Consider the following 16800-nt stretch of genomic DNA (forward strand, 5'->3'; position numbering starts at 1 on the left):
CATCCCCAGGAGCCTATCTTGTGGGTTCTTCCTGCAGGAGAGTCCTGTCTTCTCCAGAATCTTTTCCCCATAGACTGTTCCCGGCTCTATTTAAGTAGTCCTCTGAAGCTGGAGTCAGTCACTAACTCCATTACATCCAGCTGGCATCACTAATTGCCCCAAGTAGCTGTGGGCAAGTCTGAGTCCACCTGCCTTAAAGGGCCAGCCAGCCTTTGGCAGCATCCCTGACAGTATTATTCTGGCTGTTTCCATTTTCTCATGGGCTTCTTGCTGGCTGCTTAAACTGCTGAGCAAGTCTCTGCACCTCAGCCTCCCGCCCATCGTTAAGACTTTCTCCCTTACTTTCAAAAATATTGTGCAAAATACAACATGTAGCTATAATTTTAAACAAAAAACTCTGCAGCTTCCAACCTTGCCCATAAATAGTGCCATCTGCCTTTAAGGTGGCCAGCACACACTCCACTGTCATTCTGAAGCTACTATAACGATAGTTAAACAGTTCCTTCGTTCTCTCCAAGTAGCCTGTGAATGGCTTCCTTAGCCAGGGAAGCAGAGGATAAGCCAGGACTTTCAGGATAAATGGAGCAGTTTCCCTACCATTAATGTCCACGGTGATCCTGGGGGCAGTCTCCTTTATTCATTCAGGCAAATAGAGGTGAGTTCCAAAAGACTGTGGACCTTTCCAGATCACTCTGCATTTATGTTTGTGAACCTGCTCTGGTGATCAACCAGCCCTTGGAGCACCATGGAGAAATACCCCTTTCTCTTTATATACTTAAAGGCCTGATATGGGAGATAAATTAAAGGCACATGGTCCCATCTATTACCTCAGTACAGTTTGGGAACTTCATGTGTGCAAAGCAAATAAAAAATCTGAGCATTAACAAGTTTTGTAATCTGATGCAACAGTACCTTATGCATGGTATCACACTCATGACAGTAGTCCCAACGGTTGATCTCCTTAGGCAAATTGGTTATTTACAGACTGGCAACATTCAGGGATGGCCAGACTCTAGAGAACAATGGTGACCCGCTTCTCAGTGAGAATGGGGCACCACACATTGGTATGCTTCTGCTGCAGTTCCAGGGCTAGTTCAGCACTGATCTCCAAAAAGGTTGCCTTTGCCATCCTGAAATTCTTTTGTCACTGCTAATTATCTCAGGTCTGCAGAATGATCCTTTCTCACACATTATCACTGGTTTCCCAAGACTAGAAACAGTGCTGCATTGTTTGAAGTGGGTCCAGGACGAGCTCACATAGTAGCAATTGCTCAGTGGGCTTCTTGGCTTCCTCGTCCTTCCTCCGCTGCCGCTGCTGATGCTGCAGGAGTCACTGCTGAAAACCAAAAATGGTGCTAGCCTGCCCAGAAAGAGAAGACGCATGGGACAAAGGGAGCAGAATCATGGGAATCTTTTAAGTTGATCTGAAGTCCAGAATTCGCCACTGGCTTCTGCCTGACTTACATTATGCATTCCACAGTGTGCGGTGAGAAAAATCCGAGCATGCACACAGCTCACCAGCAAAGCCAAAGACGATGGGATATCCTTGCATAATGCCACCAGCGTAGTTCACACAAAGGTCTTGTTGTATATACACAGTGATGCAAATTGAAAGTGGGCACAACCATCCTGTGTGCACGTTATTAGTATGGCTTACGTATTATGCACCAACTAGTCTGAGTCAACTCAATGAGAACTAAACTCCCTGTGTAAGCATGGTCAGAGTTACATTGCTTACATCTGCTTAATAAAAAGAATCTGTTGTACAAAGGAAGAAAAGGAGATATAGTTGAGGGGAAAATTACTTAGTAATACTTTTGTTAGTAGTAATTAGGGCTATCAAGCAATTAAAAAAATTAATTGCACAATTAATCGCACTGTTAATAGAATACCATTTATTTAAATATTTTTTCTACATTTTCAAACATATTGATTTCAATTACAACACAGAATACAAAGTGTACAGTGCGCACTTTATAGTTATTTTATAGTTATATTTAAATATATTTATTACAAGTATTTGCACTGTAAAAAAACAACAGAAATAGTATTTTTCAATTCACCTAATACAAGTACAGTAATACAAATTCTTTATCATGAAGGTTGAACTTACAAATGTAGAATTATGTACAAAAAATGCATTCAAAAATAAAACAATGTGAAATTTTAGAGCCTGCAAGTCCACTCAGCTCTCCTCCTTGTTCAGCCAATTGCTAAGACAAACAAGTTTGCTTACATTTGCAGGAGATAATATTGCCTGGTTCTTGTTTACATTGTCACCTGATAGTGAGAACAGGCGTTCTCATGGCACTGTTGTAGCCAGAATTGCAAGATGTTTACATGCCAGATGCACTAAAGATTCTTGTGGCTCTTTGTGCTTCAACCACCATTCCAGGGGACATGAGTCCATGCTGATGATGGGTTCTGCTCGATAACACTCCAAAGCTGTGCAGACCGACACATGTTCCTTTTCATTATCTGAGTCAGATGCTACCAACACAAGGTTGATTTCTTTTTTGGTTGTTCCGGCTCTGTAGTTTCTGCATTGGAGTGTTGCTCTTTTAAGACTTCTGAAAACATGCTCTACACCTCATCCCTCTCAGATTTTGGAAGGCACTTCAGATTCTTAAACCTTGGGTCGAGTGCTGTAGGTATCTTTAGAAATCTCACATTGGTACCTTCTTTGCGTTATGTCAAATCTGCAGTGAAAGTGTTCTTAAAATAAACAACATGTGCTGGCTCATCATCCGAGACTGCTATAACATGAAATACTGTATATGACAGAATGCGGGTAAAACAGAGCAGGGAACATACAATTCTCCCCCAAGGAGTTCAATCACAAATTTAATTAACACATTATTTTTTTAATGAACGTCATCACCATGGAAGCATGTCCTCTGGAATGATGGCCAAAGCCTGAAGGGGCATACTGTTTAGCATATCTGGCATGTAAATACCTTGCAACAGCGGCTACAAACAGTGCCATTCATACTCTTGTTCTCACTTTCAGGTGACATTGTGAATAAGAAGCAGGCAGCAGTATCTCCTGCAAACGTAAACCTATTTGTTGGTCTTAGCGATTGGCTGAACAAGAAGGAGGACTGAGTGGACTTGTAGGCTCTGAAGTTTTATATTGTTTTGTTTTTGAGTGCAGTTATGTAACAAAAAAATCTATATTTGTAAATTGCACTTTCACGACAAAGAGATTTCACTTCAGTACTTGTATGAGGTGAATTGAAAAATACTATCTTTTGTATATCATTTTAACAGTGCAAATATTTGTTATAAAAATAATATACACTTTGATTTCAGTTATAACACTGAATACAATATATATGAAAATATAAAAAAAATCCAAAATATTTAATAAATTTCAATTGGTATTCTATTGTTTAACAGTGCAATTCAAACCAATTAATCATGATTAATTTTTGTGAGTTAATCACATGAGTTAACTGCGATTAATCAGCAGCCCTAGCAGTAATTTTTCTCTTCCCCATCCTACTTCTTTCCCACTTTACATTGAGGATTGATTTCTAGGTAGCAAATCTGCTTTCTTTCCACAGTTGTACTTCTGTCTGTATTAGTTTGTTTGGATAGATGTAGAACTGAGATTGAAAAGGGCAGGTTGGTGCCTCTATAATGTCTCTGTTAGCTATTTGATTCGTGGTAGGTGGAGCCTTTGTGTAAGGAAATTATTTGCTTATGACAAGCAAAGGATTCTATTATCTCTTTTCTGATTCTATGATAGAATCAGGAAGTCTTTTCCCTTTTCATTATAGAACCAAAAAAGATGAAAGGGGAGAACCAATTCTGGACTTGAAATGGTAAAACCTGTTAAAAATAATGTAGATGGAATAGATTTAAAAAGTGCTTTTGGCAGTCAATCCAGGGGATTTTCTTGCATCCGTAGATCCCCAGGAACCCTGGTTTTGCAGGGTCAACATTAGAATTTGAAGTTTGCCCCTGGGGGAGTGGGAGGAACAGTAGTTTTGTGACCTAAATGATATTGTAGAAACCACTTCATTAGGGGAAAGGTCAGGTGTGTGATGTAGATTATAGTACCTCTCAATGTTTAGTTAAAGCATAATTTTTAAGTCTAACCAAAAAAGCAATGTCTTGGATTCTTCAGAAGTTCCAAAGCCCTGGGCTGATTGACCTGGGACAAGAGTTCCATAAAGTTGTTTGATCAGTGAAAACTATACTCCTCTGTGTTTACTTTAAAAGTGATTGCCAGAATCAGGAATTTCATCTAGCTGTATAAGTATGAATAGTACACTAATCACCATGTTATACAAGTGCCAAATAAAATAAATGTTAAGATCAGCAGTGTTTTAGCCAGACTTCATTCTCTATTCTGTCTTCGGAAGGGTTGCATACTATAGTTGTATTCATATAGTTGTCTTGTTGTGGATGGACAGAGGAGGGGATGGAGAGCCCATCATCTCCTAGTTCTCTTTTTTTTTAATGTCATACATGGATGTTGTTTGATCTGGTTTTGAGCTTGTTGTGTGCAGCTTGGGTTGCCTCAGAGGGAGCTTGCATCTGGGACAACTTCTTCTATTTTATCCCATTTGCTTCAAACAGTTTTCATCCTCCTTCAAAGGGTGGAATAAAGACTGTTTTCAGAAACATGTGACTTCAAGAACACACATGAAAGGTTCTTGTAGATACAAATCTGCAGAGTTCAGAGGTGCATATTGAACACTTTCTAGTGCAAAGCAAATGTTCTGAACACAGGTAGAATCTTCACATCAGCTTCCTGGAATTCAGGAAATTCCATCTGCTTTTGTCATTAGAGGGCTAAACTGTAATTCCATGTAATGTCTATGATCAGAGGAGGGGGATGAGATCAGTTCTTAAGGTCTTATTTCCATTTCTGTCAGCTGTAACAAAAGACCTTTTCATCTGGTCAGAAAAGCAAACTCACTGGCTAATGGAAAGAGAATGATGTCTATACATTCAATGAAATAGATTTTACAGGAACATTGAGCTATTTGTTTAAAAAAAATAGGGACAGCTGTCATTAAACCTTTTTGTTTTTAATGGGAACTAGATAGCAGCCATTTTGGTCCCAGAACTTCATCAGTGGAGGCCACCTTAATATTCAAGACTCATGATGTCAATTACCTAGTTGTCACTCTTTTTCTGATAGATCACTTAGTTAAACCAGCTGCTCTGTCCTACAAATTTTTCTCCACTCTGTCTTGATGAAAAACAGATCCTTATCCTGTCACCTCCTGCTATGTAAGTTTTGCCTCTGTTCCAACTTACCTAAGAAAATGGTTTTCCCAGTTTCTGCCCTAGTCTATTTACTAGGAAGAGGAAGTACTGGTGGTACTTTATTGTCATTAAAATGGAGATAGGGCGGACAAATCTACCATTAGATTTTCTTGTATATCTCTGAAACCTACACAGTTCAACAGATCCCAATTCAAAGTGAATTCACTTAAATGTATAACATTTTTATGAACAGAAAGAGGAGAAAACATGTCCTTTGAAGAAAAGATCTGTAGGGTAGATATTTGGCTTTTCCTGCGGTTATTCACCAAAGTATCACAACTTGCATGCCTTCTACTTTCTGGACATACCCTATGGGTGTTTCTTTCTTGGAGCAGTGATGCCTTCCTGACTTTCTCCTATCCTCCTAGCTACATATGTGGCTTAATAGTCAAATACCATCAGACATTAAAATACAGAAAATAGAAGTTCATTACCTCCCGAAGGCATCTTCCATATAATTTCAGTCATAACTCTGGAATGTCCCACTCTGAAAATAAGTATTTTGGATACAAGCAATAATGTGTATAGTTGATTTATTTAGTCATGACCTACCTATATGCAGATTTTATTCTGGGTTTATGTTGGGGTTTTTTTTGGAGTATTAAGAAATTCACAACTGGAGAAAAAGGGTTCCTTAGATCAGGGTTAGTTAATTGTGGACTGCAGGCCAAATCTGGACTGCCAGATGCTTTTGAACGGACCCCAAAATCTCTTTATTTAATTATTAATAAATTCCCTTATTTTCTGAGAAAGCAGAAGATGCGAAAAAAATCTGAACTTTAGTTAGGTATTAGTGCAGCCTGCTAAGCTGTGACAGAAAGAAATAACTCTTTAGTGCAGAGAGTTGGATATAAAGATACAGAAAAGATCTTTTCAGGTAATAAAACTTTTTTCTTTTGAAGGACTGAAAGAGGAAGCATGGAAAAAAATGCTGAACTATGTGGCTAAAATCTTTTAGATGATGTATATATATTCCCTAGCAAGAGCTATTTTAAGTCCAATCAGGTGGCCAGGTTGGTTGTTTAATTAATTTGGAATCACCTCAGTCTTATTGTACATGCACCTATTCGATATTATGTGCAGATAGTGAAAGTCCTATCATGTAAGCACTGCACAAAGGTGATCTTGGGAAACTGAGCGTCTTTCATTTTTTCCCCAGTTAGTTTTTTATGTGAGAACAAACTGTAAGACAAACACTGCTGTTTAATCACTTTAAAGAGCCAGTGAACATAGTTGGATTTTTACAACTGAGGATAAGAACATTAAAATGGAAAAATTCCTTGTGTTCAGTCTAATATACTGTATTTGTCTCCTTGTGATGCCTGGTGACTTATGGATAGCCAGGTATTTGGATCAGGACAAGATATAAGAGGACTGGAGACATTTAACATAAATTTATTGGAAGTGGTAAATCATAGTGAATCATAGAATATCGAGGTTGGAAACTCAGGAGGTCATCTAGTCCAACCCCCTGCTCAAAGCAGGACTAATCCTCAAACAGATTTTTGCCCCAAATCCCTAAATGGCCCCTTCAAGGATTGAATTTACAACCCTGGGTTTAGCATAGACACACAATAATCACTCAAGACAAGTTTGATACTATCCATAAAAGAAAAGACCCAAACTGAACATTTTGAGAGTCTGGAACAGAGACTGTATAATAATTCCATTTAATTGAATACCTCCTCATTCAGATGTACCGCTTGATGGGGTAGAGTGATATTAGTCTCTGATGTGCGACAGATCTGTCTAAGCACCTTGGATGGCATACATGTCCCCAGTTAGCAGAGGCTGATCATCTGCTGCAAAGTCCAAGATTTTATTTTATATTTTGAAGATTATATTGATTAAAGAGTAAGCCTATAACTGGCAAAAAAGATTACATTATGGTCACAGAAATAATTGAAATAAAAGTATATTTGATGTTTTGGGCAAGGAATCCTGTATCTTCTGTTTTCTCAAAGGTTTGGGCCCATATAGGACAGAGTTGATTGGTTTATTGATTGTAAAACCCTACAGGGAATCTGTCCTTTCCAGGCAATTTGCCTCTGTGAGGGGATTTGATGGCCTCCTTTTATTTTCTCAGTTTGAATGGGTATGTACTCCCCCATGGAAAAGCCTGGGAAGTTTTTGGAAGGGACTCTTCAGGAGTGGTTGGAGATGATCACGCTTCACAGCTCTCTGTCCTTTGATCCATTATTCCTCAGTCTCTTTGGATAAAGCTGATGGGGTTTTTCCAATTCTGAAGGTATCTGCTTTGTTTGAGCGTTTTCCCCTTGCATTCTTTCTACTATTCTTTTATAAGATAAGCTTCCCTGTTCACTGCAATATACTCGTGGGTAGATTTAACACTCAGTTTAAAAGTATATATTTAAATTGGCCACCCCAGTTTATGAGCAGCTACTACATAGCCTTGATGCCAAAGCTAGACTGATGGGGGGAGGGAGGTGTTTTGTCGGTGTGAATTTAGGGCTAATGGAAAGTGTTAGATTGACAGCACTGTTTATCCACATCCTTGTAGTGCTCACAGCTCCTACTGGTGCCTCTTTCTCAGCTCAAGTCCAAAACTTGGATTATATTATCTGCTTATTATAAGTAAAATTCTCAGTTCTTTCTTTGTAGCACTTTCTAGTGTCTGTCACTTAGAGATGATTCTTCATGGTATCTTACAGACAGTATTTAAAGAGATACAGACTTGTTTTTGTTGTTGCTGCTGCTGTCTCTTGTAATTACTGTAGCTGCTGGAAGCCTAAAATAAAACTTCCAAGTCTTAGCTATTATATAAAGAAAGAGTGGTGCAACTATTCCTGGCATCGGGGACTATTGATTTACTGCAGTCTGTCAATGTTAGATGGGCATGCTGCTACGTCAGTGGTACACTGTATTGTTTCAACTGCTGTGGCTTTTGTATTTGATCCTGGCAGTGCTTGCGTCAGTGATGCATATCATTGCCTGTGTGATGTCAAAGTGTGGGTGTTCAGTTACAGAGACATAGTTAAACTAATGTGCTGCAGTAAATCCTGAACACTATTTCCTCCTGGGAATAACAAAGAGAGAGTGATTCATCCTTGTTCACATTAGACTAATGCTAAGTATAGCAGTGTTCATGACCTGCAGCATCCACACAGATTAGTATCACAACTACTGCAGCTTGCTAAACATGGTGTCAAAATAGTGTTTGTTTAAAAAGAAGTATTTGTATGTACCTGCATCCCCAAGGGTTCACTGATTATCAGCTAAAGGTAAACCCTCCTAATCAGAAAATATGTGGTTAAAGTAATTCTTTAAAACTTAATTCTGTTAATTAAAATGTAAAAATCGTTCAATTATAAGAACTTCTGTAAATAATCACATCAGATTATGTAGCACTTAATAGATTGCAAAAAACAATCAGAATATACATCATGTTAAACAGTAAATGAAGTGTTTCTCTGAGGGGTATTCCACTGAGAACAGTTGTCATCTTCTTTAAAATGAGCTACTTTTACCACTTGTTTTGACAAGCTTTTGGATCCACTTTTAGTACATACTTTAAAAGATAAAAATCTTATCACAGAAAAAGAAGTGTAGTCTTTACAAGAACAAATCACTCTGCTGCATACCTGAAGCTTCCCTTTTTTCATTTCTCAGTAAGTCATGTGATGATCATGTGACTCGGTCAAAGGAGCTTTTCCTCAACCAGCACAAAAACGAAAGCATTCTCCCAATTAAAGCTGCTAACGTGTCCAACCTTGGATCACTGGATCTTGTTTACTCTTCTGCTATTACAGTAAAAACAAAATGAGTGGTAAGATTTGCTGACTGTATTTTGAAAGAGAGTTCTGCTTTTGTGTTAAAACATGAAAAGCATTACATAAATCTAAACCCAGCCTGTGTTTTCAGCAGATGCCAGATATATAATAGCTATAAAAGGTAGAAAAGGGTTGGTACATTTAAACATAGAGCTGGTGGTATGTAAAATTATGAATTATCTTTATTATTATGTGGGTTCAGTAGATTAATGTGTACCACTGTGTATCCTGTTTTAAGGACCTCCCTGTCTGTCAGAACATAAAATTAGAAGCAAGTATTGCATTTTGAGGTCTTTATGAATACTAGTTTTATAAGAGCACTATTATATACAGTTACTGCTCAGAAAGAATCTTTGTTTATAGACTGATAAAATGTTTGGTTTTTATGTTGAAAATTCAGTCCATTTTAGTTTACAGTTTCTTTACTGAATTCAAAATTGAATGAGAAAGTGAGATTTAAAAACTAAAAAAACCGATTGCATATCTGATTAAATAAGTTTTTTTTTTCAATATCTTGAAGTTTACAGGTTTGAAATGGATTTTCATAAGTTTAAATTATGTCTGGGACAGTAGGAAGCATACATCCTATTAATTTTGTTTCCCTCTTTATAGTGTTTGTAAGAGTCATGATACATTTTCTTTTATATTCTGTTCAAATAGGTGCGCTCAAGATTTTAAGCAGCCTGCTACAGTTGATATGACCTAAGCTGTTGTGTTTAGGTTTCACTGCTTCTTGCAAGTGTTCTTAATTTTCATGAACTCTGTAACAAATATCTCAGGAGACTTGTTCCCTACCACCATCTCTTTATTTCTCTTTGGGCCACACAAGTTTGTGTGTAGGTTTCAGTGGGCCTCCTGTGTGATAAGGTTGGGCACCACTGTTTTAAACTATAAAATATTTCTATCAGATTTTTTTCTTTGTGTCCTTCAGTTTTACTTTCATAATGAAATTCAGCATGTTGCAATATATAGAAGATTCCAGACTAGCAATTTAGATAATACAAACCTTTGATTAATAATCAAATATAATCATATTAAGGAAACACTTTCTAAAGTAGAATTTCATTTGTATACACTATAAAAAAATTAAAATGTTAACACGTCCTAATAATGTCATTACTGGCTGATAATGTGACACCATTACTGTATTTCATGGCTAGGAACAGTAAATTTTTCATGTATACTTATCAACAGTCTAACAAGTAACTTGAAGCAATAACAAATAGAAACATAAGAGTTCCTTTTACAATGTATTATGCCTAAATAAAACCAAGATCTTCACGTTAGTTGTAAAAACAAAAAAAAACAACCCAATTTTATATTTTTAAAAATCTGGCATTAGCATTTTATCTTAAGCTCTCACAAAAAAACCTTTCTGGCAAAAACATCACAGCAAGGAACTCTGCCAAGCTCTTTTTTTTTTTAATTTTATCTACCATTTATTGCATTTTAAAAACCTAATCAGAAGTATAATGGAGTTCACCGTTACAGCCTGAGTGATTAGAAACCATCTTTTCTCTATTTTTAAATCTTCCGAATATTAAAGTCAGAAAATAAATATTTCAAAGTTAGCACCTTGTCTTAATGCTAACTCCACAAGTGGGACTCATTCAAGTTAATAAATTGCCTTGAGTCTCTTATTTTCTGACTGCTGGGGGAGTAGGTGGTTTGTGAACATAGCTGTGTTGGGAGCAATGTGTTAATGCCACCATATGGCAACTTTTGTTTTGGCTTTGGAGAAAACTGCTGCTTATATCAGTCAAGACAGAAAGGCATTAAATACACGAAATTGGTGGTCTTCCGAATGAAGTATAGTTTGCTGTTCAGAACACTCAATTTGGCCAGATGCAGCAAAAGTAAACATGCATTGATGTGCTTACCATGTATATGCATACTGTATATCTTTCTTCACAGATGTGCATCACCAGAGTTTCTGGATGAAGGGTTTTAATTAGACATGAGCAGCATGAAGAACTGTGGGCATGATTCTCAACTGACTTATAACTTGTGTAGTCATTTATATTTGTTTAAAGTGAGTGGTTTAAAGCAGAGTGGTATCATTTTGTATCCACTTTGAAAACATTTTTCTTGGGTATAAATGGCTACAAGATACAAGCAGCAAAGAAAAGACCCCTTATTTTTATTGAAAAATGTAAAATATATTATGTTTTAGGCTGATGATACATTTAATATGCCTGCAGCTTTTGCTATTGACTTTATTTTTTAAGTAGCTCCATCCTTGTTTTTCTTCTGAAATATTCTGTTTAAGACAGACTGTTTTAAGGTTAGGGACAGTAGCAACCCATTGTAGGCTTATATATTTGTTATATTATTTATGGTCCTCTTCAACACTCCTTACTCCAGCAGAACTCCCACTGCTTCAGTTGCTGAAGAAAATTTGTAATTCCGAGTTAAACAAAATATGGAAAAGGCTACATTAAAGTTGGCTTTTAACCCATCTTTTCCCACCTGCAACTAAAGACCTTGCTCTTGAAATTAGATAGAGAATTTTTCTTTGCTGTCAAAGTCATGGACTACCAATTACACAGAAAGTAAAACGGAGCTTCTTTGCAGATTAAAACATTTATAGCATTGCATGTTTTATGTTGAGGATCTTGTATAAAGTTTTCAAATTTGATCAGACACTAAGTTTAGAAATATTTTTGTTGCTCTGGCCCAGTTTTTCGCATTCAGGCAGAATTACCTTGTTTTTTCTTCTAGCGTCTTTGTTTACCAACAATAGGATGGATTAATCTTCTTGTAAAGATAATACTTGGCATTTTCTTAGCACCTTGCATTTGCTGATCTGAACACAGTTTAGAAGCATTAATGTCCTAAGTCTAAGAATAAGAACACTCTTTTGGGGTGGAAAAGTATTATCCTGGTTTTACAGATAAAGAATCAAATTCATCCCTTTTGTAACTCCTTTGAAATAATTGGGAGTTCTGGGTGCTCAGCCCCTCTGAAATCAGCCTACGCATTTTACTTTCCCTAAGATTACCCAGGAAGTCTGTTGCAATGCAAAGTTGAGAATAGAACACAGAGCTCCACGCTCCCAAACCTGTGCTTTTGCCACAAAACCATCCTTCTCAAATATTTTCCTAGGAAGAATACACATGGATTTCTCTTCCTTTTAATTATTACTGTTGGTGATTATAGCTTTGTATATTTGAAAAAAGAAGCTTTATTTCCAGAAAGAGGGAAATATTTACAGGGAAATAATTTTTGTATGCGCCATATCTGTTGTTCACATTAATTGAGTACCCTTCACTATAATTTTATCTTTACAGCCCATGTGCTCTGTTGTCCATATTATCTTGTTTATTTCTTTGCAGAGATATTGCAATTCAGAATGGACTTAGAACTTTTAAAGTTTGTTAAACCATGCTGTACTGAAATACTTCTGTAACCCATTTAGGTCCTGCTCAGGTTCCAATGATGTCCGCAAATGGTTCAGTGCCTCCTATTTATGTGCCTCCTGGATATGCCCCGCAGGTATGTCCAAACATCTGATTCATATGGCTTCATATATTCACATTACATTTGCAGTTAAATAAAACATACATAAAATCCTGGGACTAACATAACAATAAGCTGACATGTCTAACCTGGTAACATGACATGGTAAGTTTCAGAATTACACTGATTTGCACGAGTAAATGTGGTGTCCCATAAAGTCTCTTCAGTAAGAGTCTCCTTGTATGCTTTTATGAGCCTCCTTTTTGATGTATGTGTATAATATTCCTGTTACTCCTGGTTATTTATGTTGTAATAGAATGCGAAGTTCCCAAGCGGGATCAGGGAACCCTTGTGCTAGGCATTGTACAAACATATAAGGAAGACATGGTTCCCTGTTCTAGTCTACCTTCCAAGACCCCAGTCCTGCACTGAGCTTCATGTTGGTAGACCCCCTTCATCTGTGCAAAGCCCCACAGACTTCAGGGGGGTCCCATATGGTTAAGTGTTCTGTCACCAAGGAGCTCTCTGGAGAACTGGAACTTAAATGGACAAGATATACAAACAGTAATGGACAGAGAACATGTAAAACCAAGTGCCAAGTAGCTTTTTGGGATATATTGTCATTTATTATTTGTTTCCACAATGCCTAGCCAAATGGAGAACCAACCTGGTTGTGGTCTTTAGGCACTACTGCAATACAAATCTTTGATAATTGTCAGTGTATTGTCTTAATTAAAACTTCCCACAAACCATACAATTTTTTCTCTTGCCTCTGTACTGGATCTGCAGCCAATGTACTCTGCCTTTGCTGATCCAATGTGCACAGCCTGTGGTATAGAATAAGGAACGAACAAACAACACAAAATGCAACCCAAAAAACCAAAGCCAGTCAGATGGTGCATATGTTAATGAAAAAGTATAAAATTCTGTCCGCCAGCAGAGTGTTTGCATACAGGGCAGGAGTCTCACCTACTTTCACTTACTCTCTTCTGGGGAAAGTTTGTATATAAAGGCTTGTCTGCATGGTCATTTAATGTGCAGCAAGTCGGGTGAATGTACAGTGCTCTAGCTTGCCACACCCTAATTGGCCATGTGGACTCTGCTACTGCACACTAAATATACCATAGTCAGAATTGTTAGTGTGCGGTAGCATGATCCGCATGGCAGGCTCACATGCTGTATATCAGGGGTAGGCAACCTATGGCATGGGTGTCGAAGGCGGCACGCAAGCAGATTTTCAATGGCACTCTCACTGCCCAAGTCCTGGCCACCAATCTGGGGGGCTCTGCATTTTAATTTAATTTTGAACAAAGCTTCTTAAATAGATTAAAAGCCTTATTTACTTTACATACAATAGTTTAGTTATATATTATAGACTTATAGAAAGAGACCTTCTAAAGACGTTAAAATGTATTACTGGCTTGCGAAACCTTAAATTAGAGTGAATAAATGAAGACTCGGCACGCCACTTCTGAAAGGCTGCCGACCCCTGCTGTATATTCATACCCTGTCTTGCCACGTGCTAATCGACAAGCCCTAGGTTGGTTCTTAAATCTTTAATATTAGAATGCCGAATCTGGCAGCAAAATGGATTTTGTATTTAATTGTTTCATTTTGTTTTAGATCATTACAGAAAGGCATGTTTCCTGTTAAAATTTATGTTTTATCATTAGGAAAAATAAAAATCCTTACATCTTTGCAATGAGCTAGTTTCTTCTGTATTTTTTTTAATTTCAAGTGGGTTACTTAATGCTAAAACATTATAAAATACATGAAAGGCTAAATAATTTTAGTGAAATTAATATATACTGTTTGCTTCCATTGAGGGCACAGAGCCTCTCTCGGCTGTCACCCAGAACTCAGAGTTATCAAATCCTGGTAAAACCTTTATGTTGTAAGAGTTCTGAAATGCTTATTGCTAACAAAGCATACCATTGTGTAGTGATTTATATGAAAAGATTCTGTAGCAAATAAAAAAAAATTGAGAACAAATAGATAACTTGCTGCCAGTGGAAGCAACCAGTGCCAAGCTCATAGTTATCCCAAAACAAATAAAGTCCCAACAAGAGATTTTAATTTAGAATTGTAGGACTGGAAGGGACCTCAGTGGGTAATCTAGTCCAGTCCCCAGCACTCAAGACAAGACTACGGAAAAACTAGACCATTCCTGACAGGCATTTGTCTAACCTGTTCTTAAAAACCTCCAGTGACAGGTGTTTTGTCTAACCTATTCTAAAAAACCTCCAGTGACGCAGATTCCACATCCTCCCTAGGCAGTTTGTTCCAGTGCTAAGCCACCTTGACAGAAAGTGTTTTCCAGTGTCCAACCTAAACCGTCCTTGCTGCAATTTAAGCCCATTGCTTCTTGTCCTATCCTCAGAGGTTAAAGAGAACATTTTTTTCACCCTTCTCCTTGTAATAATCTTTTATGTACTTGAAAATTGTTATCATGTTCCCCCTTAGTCTTCTCTTCTCCAGACTAAAAAACACCAATGTTTTCAATCTTTCCTCATAGGCCATGTTTTATAGACCTTTAATCATTTTTGTTGCTCTCCTCTGGACTTCCTCCAATGCGCCCATATCTTTCCTGAAGTGTGTCACCCAGAACTGGACACAATACTCCAATTGAGGCCTAATCAGCGCGGAGTAGAGCAGAAGAATTCCTTCTCTTGTCTTGCTTACAACAGTCCTGCTAATACATCCCAGGATGATGTTTTCTTTTTGTGCAACGGCGTTACAGTGTTGACTCATATTTAGCTTTTGATCGACTATGACCCCCAGATCCCCTTCTACAGTACTCCTTCCTAGACAGTCATTTCCCATTTTGTATGTGTGTAATTGTTTCTTTATACTTAATATTAAAAAGAGAAAAAAACCTGAAGGTTCCCTGCAAATGTGTATATATTAAGAGAAGTTGAAAACCTGCAGAAATATATGCTAAATGACCAAAACCACCAGGCTAGGAAGGCTATTCAATATAGCTATCATTTATGTATCATTTTAGTTTAGGTCTCATATGCCTGGATTTGCCCTAGCTCCTGAATTTGGTGATTTTACACCATATTTTCTGCTGCTGGAGATCAGAGCCAACATATAGGATAAGACATCTTGGTTTTCACACGTTGTATAAAACTAATAAATGTTTCAGAAAACGTGATATACTGTTTAAAAAAAAACAGGGCTTGCTTTACCCCCAATATCATGGGAGTCAAGTATCAGAGGGGTAGCCGTGTTAGTCTGGATCTGTAAAAGCAGCAGAGAATCCTGTGGCACCTTATAGACTAACAGACGTTTCGGAGCATGAGCTTTCGTGGGTGAATACCCACTTCATCGGATGCATGCATCCGATGAAGTGAGTATTCACCCACGAAAGCTCATGCTCCGAAACGTCTGTTAGTCTATAAGGTGCCACAGGATTCTCTGCTGCTATCATGGGAGTGAAATTCATTCTGTGAAGACAGTAAAATTACACTTTTAGTTACTGTGTGGGGGCCTGCCTGTTCTACAGAGTTAAGTCTGTCTACATTCATTGATCTGTAGTTGGTTTCCCAATGATGATGATGTCTTTGCACAAAGATAGAGAGTATGGGCCTTACGCCAGAATTAAATGTTTCGCTTGTAAGGTTATTGTTGCTTTCAGCATCCCTCAGTGCTGTGCGGAAAAAAAATCATACTTGGGCACTATTTTTGTTTGATTTTTATACATGTGCAGTTATCTGATTTGCAAACACAGTTGCAGTTAATGTTTAAATGAGACACACAATTGTGCATGTAAATTATTTGAAACCCTTAACTTTTAATAATTGGACTTTCAGAACCTAATGTCATGAATGGGGAAGTTACCCAGGAGGACAGCATTATATTGGTTTGCGCTTTGTTTACCATCAGATGACATTTGGCATTTTTTTAAAGCCCTAAGGGCGAGAAACATTATTTTAATGAAATCTTGCTTTCTACAGAATTTGAATCTGTTATTAGGCTGGATAAATGCCTTAAACAGGCTAGATCCAACCTCCAGGCTGGGTGTTTGACAACACTACCATCTAGATTGTCTCCATTTTCCAGCAGATTATATGTTAAGTAAGATTTGCTGTAGAAGCTGTGCTGGGGCATCATGGAAGAAAGGAGCTGGCACAGGTTCAGATGTGGCAGAACCTGAAAAGCAAGATTTTAATAAATTATGCTGTGCTGAATATCTTTTGTAGCCTTATGATTTGCTGCATTTTGCAGTTTAACTTTGAAATATATATATGTATACACACTTGAA

At 37.5% G+C, this 16800-nt stretch overlaps 1 protein-coding gene across 8 annotated transcripts in view; it reads left to right on the forward strand.

Annotated features, from left to right (window-relative positions):
* FNDC3A (fibronectin type III domain containing 3A) overlaps positions 1-16800 on the forward strand; it is a 199454-nt gene that overhangs the window by 100807 nt on the left and 81847 nt on the right. For 6 of the 8 annotated variants that reach the window (XM_032785407.1, XM_032785400.2, XM_075061585.1 and 3 more), the window contains one exon: positions 12493-12569. In XM_032785407.1, coding sequence (XP_032641298.1) covers positions 12510-12569 — 60 coding nt within the window. In that variant the 5' untranslated portion in view covers positions 12493-12509. Of the gene's footprint in view, positions 1-7369; positions 7532-8913; positions 9071-12492; positions 12570-16800 lie in introns of all 8 variants that reach the window. The other 2 variants (XM_032785405.1, XM_032785406.1) reach the window with 2 other exon arrangements.

Source organism: Chelonoidis abingdonii, chromosome 1 (genome assembly GCF_003597395.2).
Source record: "Chelonoidis abingdonii isolate Lonesome George chromosome 1, CheloAbing_2.0, whole genome shotgun sequence".
Taxonomy (NCBI): Eukaryota; Metazoa; Chordata; order Testudines; family Testudinidae; genus Chelonoidis; species Chelonoidis abingdonii.